This window comes from Nothobranchius furzeri, chromosome 10, assembly GCF_043380555.1.
Source record: "Nothobranchius furzeri strain GRZ-AD chromosome 10, NfurGRZ-RIMD1, whole genome shotgun sequence".
Lineage (NCBI taxonomy): Eukaryota > Metazoa > Chordata > Actinopteri > Cyprinodontiformes > Nothobranchiidae > Nothobranchius > Nothobranchius furzeri.
In genome coordinates, this window is record NC_091750.1 from 36,034,947 (window position 1) to 36,047,843 (window position 12,897).

Genomic DNA, 12,897 nt, shown 5'->3' on the forward strand with positions numbered 1-12,897 from the left:
GAGGCAATCAGCCTGTGGCACTGCTGAGGTGTTATGGAGGCCCAGGATGCTTCGATAGCGGCCTTAAGCTCATCCAGAGTGTTGGGTCTTGCATCTCACAACTTTCTCTTCACAATATCCCACAGGTTCTCTATGGGGTTCAGGTCAGGAGAGTTGGCAGGCCAATTGAGCACAGTAATACCATGGTCAGTAAACCATTTAGCAGTGGTGTTGGCACTGTGAGCAGGTGCCAGGTCGTGCTGAAAAATGAAATCTTCATCTCCATAAAGCTTTTCAACAGATGGAAGCATGAAATGCTCCAAAATCTCCTGATAGCTAGCTGCAGTGACCCTGCCCTTGATAAAACACAGTGGACCAACACCAGCAGCTGACATGGCGCCCCAGACCATCACTGACTGTGGGTACTTGACACTGGACTTCAGGCATGTTGGCATTTCCCTCTGCCCGGTCTTCCTCCAGACTCTGGCACCTTGATTTCTGAATGACGTGCAGAATTTGCTTTCATCAGAAAAAAGTACTTTGGACCACTGAGCAACAGTCCAGTGCTGCTTCTCTGTAGCCCAGGTCAGGCGCTTCTGCCGCTGTTTCTGGTTCAAAAGTGGCTTGACCTGGGGAATGCGGCACCTGTAGCCCATTTCCTGCACACGCCTGTACACGGTGGCTCTGGATGTTTCTACTCCAGACTCAGTCCACTGCTTCCGCAGGTCCCCCAAGGTCTGGAATCGGTCCTTCTCCACAATCTTCCTCATGGTCCGGTCACCTCTTCTCGTTGTGCAGCGTTTTCTGCAACACTTTTTCCTTCCCACTGAGGTGCCTTGATACAGCACTCTGGGAACAGCCTATTCATTCAGAAATGTCTTTCTGTGTCTTACCCTCTTGCTTGAGGGTGTCAATGATGGCCTTCTGGACAGCAGTCAGGTCGGCAGTCTTACCCATGATTGCGGTTTTGAGTAATGAACCAGGCTGGGAGTTTTAAAAAGCCTCAGGAATCTTTTGCAGGTGTTTAGAGTTAATTAGTTGATTCAGATGATTAGGTTAATAGCTCGTTTAGAGAACCTTTTCATGATATGCTAATTTTTTGAGATGGGAATTTTGGGTTTTCATGAGCTGTACGCCAAAATCATCAATATTAGAAACAAGAAAAGGCTTGAACTACTTCAGTTGTGTGTAATCAATCTAATATATATGAAAGTCTGATGTTTCTCAGTGCATTACAGAAAATAATGAACTTTATCACAATATGCTAATTTTTTGAGGAGGACCTGTATGTCCGAGCATTTGGCTCTTTTATGTACAGCACTTTAGTTAGCTGCCATGCTATTTTGAAATGGTACTTTATAAATAAATTGGTATGGCATGGTATAAAATCATCTCTGAGAGAAGGAAAACAACGGCTGCAGCCAAGTTTGAGAAGTGAAAATTAGTTTTGATATCAATAAGAAATTGAGCTCGTTTCATTCGGATATAAATGTAGAGTTTATTTCTAATTACAGGGAAATGAAAAAGTCTTATCTAATTAAATAACATTTAAAACATTCTGTTTGGCGATCTTTAACTGGCTGATACAGGTTAAAGCTATGGTGAAGTTTTAAACACTAATGGTTAAGAGACATTCTTCCCTCCTCTCTAGTATTGTCCCAGGATCCACCAGAAACCCACATTACCACAGGAAATCAATCAATCAAAAAACTTTAATCATCCCCGAGGGGCAATTGTTTCAGTACAGAAGAATTGGTACTGTGGTCATTCGCAACAAGAGTCGCGCTACCGTTAGATAATAGATGAAGAGGGGATTACATGAGCAGAATTGGGGGAGGGAAAAAAAAGGCCGAGCAGAGTTACACCCAGCAGGGAGTAGCTCTACTATGCAAAAAAACACCTCAACATGTAAGCACGAACGTCACAGTTCACAACATGAGACCCGGTGGGGGGGGGCTGGGATCCTGGTTTCCTCAGCGAGAGCGGCCCGTGTGGCGCTCGGCCAACTGAATCCACAGGTGGGAGGTCATGGGAAAGCACAGAACACATTGAGTGCCTCATTTTTGATGACCTTGCTGCAGAGACCACAATCTGAAGGCGGGGGGGTAGGTAGGGTTTTCACAGCATCAGTCTGCATTCCTTCCATCGTGGGGGTTGTTGCACGCAACTCCAAGGCTGCTTATGGCGTCAGATTGGATAACAGGACTTTGTTTGAGTCAGGCAGAGATAATTTTCCTCTCTGCCTTAAAGTCTGTATTGATCATTCAAGTCCTCCAGTGAAGCCAATTCGGGTGATAAAACATCTCCACACCGTCCGGTGACCGTCTCCGAGATGACATCCATTTTGCGCACTAACACCGGCAACGCAGCTAAGACATTATCCAGCTTGCGATTCACCTCGAGTAACGTCCCAGTCTGTGAGGTCTCCGCCCGGACGGTGCCGTCCATGGGTGCGGGTCGCCCTCCAATCGCTCCCGTCATCCCAATTTTTCGGAAAACCAGATATCCTCCCACTCCAATCAGAAGAAATCCAGTGATCATCAGGCCAAATATCCACACATCTTCGACGTCCTCAATGGACAGCTGAGAGAGACAGATGACATTCCACTTCTTCCAGGAATCGAGCATATATTCCGCTGCGTGTGCCCCGTCAGGGCAAGCGCGAGCCCCCTCCTCCGTTCTCATCATAGAAAAAATCTTATCAATCGCGTTTAATGACCAATTAATTAAATCCATTTCTGAAAAATAGTGATTTCCAGAGGAAATGCAGAGAAGCGCTCTGTAGGCAGACGGGACAAAAAGAGCCTTGGGAAAAAAATAAGGGAGCAAAAAGGGAAGCGTCTGTACTCTGTGAGTGACAGAAGGAAATGAGATGGTTCTAAACACCTGTCGCCGTTTTCTAGGTCCAAACGTCTTTTGTTTTTCTTTTTGGGACTCTGGTTGTTTGTCCTTAAGCTGAAGTGGTAGCAGCCAGCTGTTTCTCCTTCTCTGATGTTAGAGCGGAGAACCTCTCACACTAGTGGCCTTCTGGTGCTTTTAAAGAGTGGAGGACCCAGGGAGGTGTGGCGGTTCGGTGAGACCAACAACCGGATGGTCCGTCTGAAACAGTTTGACAATGATAAAAAGTTTTTTTGGAGTAAGAGTTTGTAAAATAATATTTTATTAAGGATAGCTACAGGAGCCCCGTCAAAGCGAGGCGACGATCCAGCTAACTGGAGTACGTCTCTGAAACACAGAGTTGCAATTAGTCCTCCTGAGCAGGATGTACAGAGTCTTTGAGGTGGGACTAGAGGCCTTACTGTGAGACTCGAGAGGGTGGTGTCAGGTCTGCAGGGGAGTGACAAGGAGCAAGTTGGTTCTGGTTGTGAGACTCGAGAAAGCACAGCAGGGATCCAAGAGGGCAGGTGAGCAGTGGAGAGCAGGACGGTCTGGCTTGGCTGGCGAGCAGGGGCTTGAAGTGAATCCAGGAGGTTATGGCTGGAGAGTTGCAGCATGTAGTTGAATCTGTTACCAGAGCAGCAGATAGACTGGTGATACCCAGGTGGGGTTTTCATCCGGCCCTGTGTGGTTGTCTCCCAGCTCCTTAAGACCGTCAGATGGCCCGATGGCGAACAGCTGGCCGCTCCCCGGGACCCGGCCACCTGTAGTCAGCTCAGGAGAGGTTTTAGGTGTGCCACTCACCTCAGACCGTGACAGATTTAACAGAAGTAAAGTACACATGAGACCGATATTCACTGTTTTTATGCGTTCTGTCGGCCAATATTTGTCCTTAGTAAAGCAGATTTAAAGTCAGGCGCGTCCTCGGGCAGCCCGGTGCTGTTGCAGAGTTTAATTAAAATGTATTTGCATAATAAATACTCTAAATGAACTTTATTTATGTGTCTGACTTTAACACTGAGCAGAGCACAAAGTTGAGATTCAACAGTTGGTTAAAGTTTGAAAACGGATTCGGCTTCAGAACTTTAGTGCATCAACTGATGTCATTAGTGATGTTTCAGCGTGAAAATGAGGTGGAAAAAACATCTGGATATCGGTCGTGAAAATCGGCCCACACAAACCTGCAGTACATATCAACCATTACCATGTCTCCTGCATATCGGCGTCGGTATTGGCAAGAGAAAAACCAATATCGGTACAGATTTCCTGTTTGTTTACTTTTTTAAGGTTAATTAACGTCGATGCAGAAATTTTAGTATATTTTGTGTTTTCTAATGATTCACTGTTCTTTCAGGAGCTTCCAGAAGAGAAAAGATGTATTTCCTGATTATCCGTCCCTCTTCAGCATCTTTCTCTCCTTTCATCCCTCTTATTAAGATCGTCATATCAGACAGGATGTTCTCTCTCTCTCTCTCTGGTTTTTCATGTCCTCACCTGGTCTGTCCCTCCTCCTCCACCCTTCTCTCCTGTCCTCTCAGTGGCTGCACCTCGTCCTCGCCCCCTCTCCTTTAAGAGGTTTTCTCTGTTCTCTCGGTTGCCAGGTAAACGCCGGCATGTCTGGGTCCTTTAACAACGCGCTCTGATGCAGCTTGGGTCTAGTGGGCGGGGCTCAATCCAAACTCCTCCTTGTGGGCTGAAAACATGTTTTAGTGTCGTCACATGAAACATGTCCAGGTTTCAGCCCACAGCACACGATTCCAAACAGGATGATTTTTTACTAATAGGCAACATCAGAAGCAGCCATAATAAAAATAAAGTACACCCTCGTTAGTTTAAATGGGCTTACAGCTCTGTCACGCATTAACTCGGCTAAAGTCCAGAAGACGCGGAGAAACTGTCCTCAACCTCCCATCAGTGGGCACTCCATCAGTCTTTCCTTGACCTCCATCTGCAGGTTAAAGGTTAAAGTTCATAACAGGAAGAAGAAATCCTCCTCTCTCTCTGGATCTATCTGGAGAAAACCAAACACGGCTCATCCCAGCTGGTAGCATGGAGGTGGAGGGTTGATGAGCAGGGCTCCTTCCTGTCCTTAACACCTCTGTAGACCCAAGTAGAGTCAGACATGACTGCACTGGTTCAGTCCAAGTCCAGGCCCTGCAGTGGGACTTTGAGAGAGCTCCTCAGAGCAAACATCAGTCAGCTGGAGCTACACGGCAAAGGATGGAGGAGCAGAACTTCTCCAGAACCACACGAGAAACCAATAAGTTCGGTTTTAGTTTCTGGTTTTTGACGTTTTAAAGTCTAACAAATAACAAGTCCTGATGTTTTTCGTCTTGTTCTGATTTGTGACGTCATAAAAACATCATAAAAGGGTGTACTTTTTCATCATACCAGACATCCAGACGTTCTTCAGGATGCCACCTTTATTTATTTAGTTCTGCCCCTTTCTCCTCACTTTGATGGCATAGTTTAGTCTCTAACTTGGATCGGTTTCAGAAAATTAACTCCTGCTTTAGAGAAAAGTCGTTTTCAGCAAGAAATCATTAAAACCAGTTTCACGTTTAATCCCAAATCTTAATTTTAGTATTTATTTGTAGCCTAATCTAACCACTAACTGTTAATCTAGTTCAGTAGCTAGTAACCAGGATCAACTGCTCCAGATTCTTTCCCTGAAAACTAACTCAGGTTGACATGTGCAGGTAAAACAGTTTCCTATGACTCACTGAGGCCCCCTGCTGGACGACTCATACTGACTGGTAATGATTCACACATGATGACTGTGTGTGTGTGTGTGTGTGTGTGTGTGTGTGTGTGTGTGTGTGTGTGTGTGTGTGTGTGTGTGTGTGTGTGTGTGTGTGTGTGTGTGTGTGTGTGTGTGTGTGTAAATGGTAAAACATTTTAAAACTTGGCTGAATCATGAGGAAAATAGCTCAAAGAAAGTTTTTAATATTTACAAGTCAGCCTTCCCAAAAATAAACGTCTAAAATGTTTTTACGATGCTTTATTTGTTATTTAAGCAATGTTTTAATTTACAGGTTCATATTTGGAAAACATCTCTAAATGAATTAATTTTGACCAGCTAGAGATACTTAAAGAGCAAGTCACCCCCTACCAGAGTTTTACTCCACTCCCACTTCATGTTTGAAAAATGCAACAAATGCCGTTGCCAGGCAGACCGAGAGGGCGGAGCCGCTAACAAATACACACACACACAGGCACACAACGACATTGTGACATCATATAGTACCAGCTAATTTCATAGTGTACCTCTTAGCCAATAGTGATGGCAGATTTAGATTCAAACGCCGTGCAGAGTTCTTACCTGATGACAATGCAACACTGACAGTTTTAGGAAGAATATTTAAATTTTAACTAAGATGCACTTAAGTGTAAAACTAGTGACTACACGTGTCTGCAGCACGACTAGACACTCATTCATATAGTGTATCAGCAAAAAAAGTTGATTTGGGGGTGACTTGCTCTTTAAGGGGATATTCAGATGATTATTACCAATAAATCGACTTTTTGATGTTAAATTCTGTTATTTATCTGTTGTTTTCATTAGTAGAACTCTGTTGCAGCTGAGTGAACGTGATGGGACCTTTTCTGTGTCTTTTGTGTTTTGAGCTCATTTGACTGTAGATAGTTGTAATAAAACAAGTAGAAGTTTGTTTTCTTGTGTTTAGCTGATGCCTGGTGTCTGAATAACGCATCACTGCCTGCTGAAAGTCACTTCCTGTTGTCCTCCCCCCGTCTCGTCCTCACTGATTCAACGTTTGTTTAGTATTTTCTACTGCTTGTTTTGTGCGTTTATCACACCTCGTCTGTCCCTAACCACTCACCCCGGTATCATCGGCGTCTCTCAGCGCTGCAACCTCACATTGTGAATCATCACAGCTTCCTGGAGATTTGATCAGAGTTTATTGATGTTGTTTTGTTTGTTTGTTTTTTATACGGTAAAATGTTTCTGTGTGTTTGCAGAGTTTCGCTCGCCGTCCCACCTCAGCGGGTTGAACCGGACGGCCTCTCTGAGCGGAGCCGACCGAAGCGAGTCGCTCACCGTCAGCAGCAGCAACAATCAGTTGAACAACAGCATCCCGCTGCAGCAGTACACCCCTGACTTCAACGTCAGGGCGCTCACCGACCTGCAGTTTGTAAAGGTCAGTGGCTAGGTGGGAGGCAGCGAAGCACATCTGCTCATAAACGATTTAATAAAGACGAGCTTTTATGGAAGCGTGTTCCTGCCAGTGGGAGTGAAAGCAGAATCTCGTTAGAACGTGGTGCAATTTTGAGAAGTGGCGTATCAATAAAATGGTGATGCGTCTTGTGGCATTCTACTCTGAATAAAGGAGGCTGTTATTCCAGTTCTGGATGATTAACTTTTAATTTGCAAAACTCTCGGTCACTCTCTGCGGGCTCCTCCACACCCATCCCGTTGCCAGGCAACAGACTGACTGATTTGGTGTAACAGAAGCAAATCGTCCAACATTTCCGACACAAAAGAGCGTGTTGTGTATTTTGAGTTTTACTGTTGCATGAAAACAAGAAACTATCTCACTATCACAAGATTCTGCTCGTATATTTTTTTTCTTGCACGGACATTAATGTGCTTCCATAGTTTATAAATAAACTCTGGCTGCAGAATAAGCATCAGCTTTTGAATAATTGCTTAAAGAGCAAGTCACCCCCAAATCAACATTTTTTTTCTGATAAACTTTATAAAAGTGTGTCTAATCGTGCTGCAGACACGTGTAGTCAATAGTTTTGCACTTTAGTGCATTTGTAATTGTAACCGGATTACAGGATACAATAAGATAATTAAAAGAAAAAATAAACAAATGGGCCAATAATTAGGTTCGGGGAGAATTGGAGGTTGTTTAAGAATGACTGGAGTCACGGGTATAGCATGAAACGGTTTATATACTAAATTTTAATAATAATGGGAAATATAACACATAAAGATAACACACAAAAACAGATGAAAACAATCGACAATAGTAAAATGCTCGGTATGAGATTTGATCATATGAGTCACAAGTCAGCCGGCGTCAAGTCAAATCCCCACGCTTGGGGTGAAAGTCAGAGTCCGGTGGTGCGATTTTTTCCTACCACACCGTTGAGATTGTTCACAGAAGAGAGCAGTCTGCTCTTCAGTTACTTGAGATGTCCTGGTTCGTTCAGTGGTTAAGGCTCGCCATCTCCCTCGTCAGGAAGAAATCCAGTTCTCGTTCCAAGTGAGTGATCATAGGAGTCGGGATCAAACCCAAGGAAAAAAAAAACCCAGCCTGTAAACAACAGGACTGTTAGCGAGTTGGCATCGACCCTTCTCGTCACATCACAGCATAAAGTCTTACAGACTTAAACAAATGCTTCACTCTATTGGCATAGCCAATCATGTTTGGGTTCACAGTTCAACTAACATAACATCAATTTGATTGTCTATTAAAATAATTCTCAGTAGCTCTGGAAATATAATTACATATGACAACAATTGTTCAGCTCAATAGGCTCAGTTAGATTCTATTACTCTACACTATTCAACAAGAAATACATTCATGACAACAAGGATACATTTAGTTGTGTTTCTATACAGCATTGTGACACCTTGTATATCTGTAACACAATAAATAAATAAATAAATAAATAAATAAATAAATAAATAAAATGTTCTATAACAAAATTCAACAAAATATAAATTCTGGTCCTTTGGTCCACCTTTGTAAAATAATTCCTCCCTAATCAGTTAGCTTTTATTTATTTTTATTTATCTATTTTTTTTATTATTAAATGTTTGGTTAAGGGACGCATTGCTAATTCTATGGCGTTAGCTATAACGCCCCTGAGGACCTTGTACATCTAGGCCGTACCACCATTAACTGGCGGTTTGAGCCGTTAACTCCTGGGAATCCCATATGCCCTACCGCCGTTAACTGGCGGTTTGAGCCGTTAACTCCTATATGCCCTACCACCGTTAACTGGTAGTTTGAGATGTTAACTCCTGGGATCTAACGTCTAGCAGCCCACTGCTGTCACCTCGGTTGCTGTAATTAGCTTTTTGAATTTAATAATTTACTGAATTTAATCTCATTCACTCACCAACGCGCTCCAACGGTTCCCTCCTACAGAGGATTGGTTCACTCTGTCGTCTCCACACAAATCTATAAGAATGGAATTAATTTGATAAGCTATTTAAGTTTCCTTTTTTTTTTAAGTTGCATCGTTAGCTTTTTCTCTTCTTTTTTCTTTACTCACCGCGTTGGTTCCAAGTTCCTAGCTCTTATTAGAAGGAGTCAAGTCCGCCTCTCCCTCTATCTATGCGGCACCCAAATCAGGGTTCTTCACGGCCTCGACCGTTGTTTTTTTTTTTCTCTCTCTCTCTCTCTCTAACCGCTCAGTCTTTGCTTTCTGTATCTGCGTGCTGCACAGCCGTTTGTCTCTCCTCTCGCTCAGCTGCGTCGCACGGTTTTATTTCGCGGAGGCGGGACTTATTTCTCTCAGCCAATGAAATTTCAGATTCCCACCTGGACCAATAGTATACAGCTTTCCTCTTCTGTTTCTGTTAGGGATGTTCAAGATTCTTGTTTTAACCGATGTTTAATATTAAACTCGTTATTTTAGTTATTCACCCTTCCAATAATTCATTATGAAATTATCTATTAGTTAATTAGATATCTATTAATTAGTATTGTTAATTTCCTTAATTTATATTTTATATTTTATCTAAATTGAGGATGGATCATATTAGTAAGCCAATTAGTTAATACCTCATTAAGGTTCTAGCTTCTGGGTTACATCCTCCCCCATTAAATATCATGCACGTCCCTGTGCATTGTTTCTACGGGGTACACAACTTCTTGAGTAAGAGAGTCAATAAAAGCTTTATTAAGTCCTTGGAAAAGGGACCTAACTACGGTCACTAGTGGATTGCCCAATTGAGAGTAAGTTAGTCTTTGAGGAGGCTGACTACTTCGTTCAGATCTCCTGACATACATCTCTGGTTGCACAGTATCATGCTCATCCGTTTCGGTTTGATTCTCAACTGAGACAGGACGAAGTGAGCTCTCTGTTTCCGACAGAGCTGATGAGCTATTCTCTAAGACTTTGGTCTTTTCAGATGTATGTGTCTGATCGTGTATGATGGGTTCAAAACTTACATCACGTTGCTGCGACTTTAGGACACCATCCAATTGAGGTAGGTTTGTGTTAGTTTCATCCCCCGTTTCTACGTCAGGTAAGTATACTTCGTTTTTTTTCGTTTTTTCAGGTAAGTATGTTGCTGCTTCTTTCACTCTTTCAGGTAAGAATGCCGCAGTTTCACTCATTCTGTCAGGTAAGAATGTTTCGGTGTTGATGCCTTTGTCAAGTAAGGACAATTCAGCATTTTCATTACCAGCTAAGGTTGGTTCCTTGCGATCCCCTGTGTGTAAGGATAGTGTGTTTTGTTGTTGAATATTATTTACCGGTCCTGAATCTGCTATGAGTTCCCTATTTGGCAAGGTGACCGCTATTTGATAGGATGGTCGGTTTAGCACTTGTGGAAGATCAGAGTAATAAAACTCATCTACCTCTTCGTCAAGTGGCTCATCTGGGTCAGGTTCTAAGGCTGAACTCTGTCTTGTATGAGGTCTGCTAGGTTTCGTAACGCGTTCTGTTTCATTTTCTAATGAAGAGAGAAAACCACAAGGCAGTAAAAGATCTCTGTGGAGTGTTCTGTTGGGTCCTTCTCCGTTCTCTGGTTTTACAGTGTATACTGGCAAGTTTTCCATCTGTTTGAGAACTATATACACTGTTTGCTCCCATTTGTCTTCTAATTTATGCTTTTCTCTTAAGCGAAGATTTCGGACTAAAACACGATCTCCCACACCTAGTGTGGACTCACGAATGTTTCTGTCGAACCGTTCTTTGTTCTTCCTCGCTGTTTTTTGAGAGTTTTTTATGACAATGTCATAACTCTGTTCCAGATGACTCTTCAGTTCTTTAACATACTGAGAATGAGTTATAGAGGGCTTGTTCAAATGCGGTAACCCAAAGGCAATATCTATAGGCAACCAAGGCTGCCTACCGAACATTAGCTCGTAGGGAGAGTATCCCGTCACGTCATTTTTTGTACAATTGTACGAGTGAGTAAGTGGTTTTACAAAATCGCGCCAGTGATGTTTCTCAGTGGCTTGTAAAGTTCCCAACATGCTGAGTAATGTACGATTGTACCGTTCAACGGGGTTGCCACGAGGGTGATAAGGGCTCGTTCTGACTTTACGGATACCAAGTAAAGAACAAAGTTCCTTGATTGTACGTGATTCGAAATCCCGTCCCTGATCACTATGAAGACGCTCAGGAAACCCGTAGTGGACTAAAAAATGTTCCCACAGGTTCTTCGCGACGGTGGTGGCTTTCTGATCTTTGGTTGGGATGGACACTGCATACTTTGTAAAATGGTCTGTAATCACTAAGACATCTTTAGTGTTCTTACTGTCTGGTTCTATGGAGAGAAAATCCATGCAAACTAACTCCATAGGTCTGGTGGTGGTAATACTCACCATTGGAGCAGCTTTGTCAGGGAGGGCCTTCCGACGGATACATCTTTCGCAAGTTTTAACTTTGATTTCGATATCACTAGCCATTCTTGGCCAGTAAAAACGGGACCGAATGAGATCTGTCGTACGTTCAACCCCAAGATGCCCCATATCATCATGTAGGCTTTGCATGACTGTTGAACGTAATGAATCAGGCAAGACTAACTGCGATGATGTCTCTGGTCCTAATTGGCGTCTCCGGTACAGTAAATCATTTTGAAACTCAAACCGTTTCCACTCTCTCAAAAGGTTAAGAACCACCGGGGGTTCTGCAATAGTATCAGTTGGCGGTTTATTGTCAGTCATAAGCAGCTGAATGACTCGGCCAATGGTTGGATCTTTCCTCTGCAAGGAGACAAGGTCAGCATGGTTATACTTGGGCACAGCAAAGAAACTGTCACTATTGTCTTCCAACTGGAATAGGTCTGGAATGGCCGCTGCAGACATGGCAAGTGACTGAACTAAACCACAAGGAGAATCAGTCTCATCCAAGACCATGTGCTTTTGGCATGTTGCCTTCACTGCTTCGGCTTGAAGTTGAAGCTCGACTTCTTTGACAGAGGATAAAAGATGAGATCGGAACTCATCTAGTCGTTGGCATTCCTCAGTGAATTTTGAGTTGTCTTCAGGTTTATCATGCAGCCTCCTAGACAGGCCATCCGCGTCAACGTTCTGTGTACCTGCACGGTATCTGATGTCAAAATTATAGGTGGACAACGCAGCTAGCCAACGATAGCTCGTTGCATCGAGTTTTGCCGTTGTTAAGAGGTAAGTTAACGGATTATTATCAGTAATGACAGTGAATGTGTTCCCATACAAATAGTCATGAAACTTATCTGTTATGGCCCACTTTAAGGCTAGAAACTCCAACTTGTGCGCAGGGTACCTAGTTTCACTAGAGCTTAAACCGCGACTTGCATAAACGATTACCTGTGTGACACCGTTTTGCACTTGGTATAGCGCTGCACCGAGTCCGGTCGTACTAGCATCTGTGTGTACTAGATATGGGAGTTTTGCGTCAGCGTAGCCAAGAACTGGCGAAGTGGTAAGTTTTTCAATAATAGTTTGAAAGGACTTCTCACAGTCTTGGCTCCAACGATTCCCAAAGGGTTCTTTGGGGTTCAAGTACTTTGATCTACATGGTGGTGTTTTAAAGTTTTTCCGTTTGGGTGGATAACCAGCCGTGAGAGATGTTAGTGGCTTGACAATATTTGAGTAATCTTTAACGAAGCGTCGGTAATAACCGGTAAATCCTAAGAAAGATTGGAGTTCCTTCAAAGTCTGAGGCTTCGGCCATGTTTTGAGTGCTTCCACCTTATCTGGATCGGTTTTTATGCCATCTCGAGATACTATATGTCCAAGATAACGCACAGATGTCTGGAAAAAACGACACTTATCTGGTGATAGCTTGAGTCCGTATTCTCTAAGCCGTTCAAGAACGTGAGAAAGTCTGGTTTCGTGTTCTTCC

At 43.2% G+C, this 12,897-nt stretch overlaps 1 protein-coding gene across 2 annotated transcripts in view; it reads left to right on the plus strand.

Annotated features, from left to right (window-relative positions):
- The window catches only part of LOC107386183 (metal transporter CNNM4), a 58,480-nt gene that overhangs the window by 42,731 nt on the left and 2,852 nt on the right, over positions 1 to 12,897 (plus strand). Inside the window, exons 6-8 of one of the 2 annotated variants that reach the window (XM_054730320.2) lie at positions 4,395 to 4,457; positions 5,556 to 5,612; positions 6,838 to 7,016. In XM_054730320.2, the coding sequence (XP_054586295.1) occupies positions 4,395 to 4,457; positions 5,556 to 5,612; positions 6,838 to 7,016 (299 nt within the window). The remainder of the gene's footprint in view (positions 1 to 4,394; positions 4,458 to 5,555; positions 5,613 to 6,837; positions 7,017 to 12,897) is intronic. The other variant, XM_015960417.3, reaches the window with a different exon arrangement.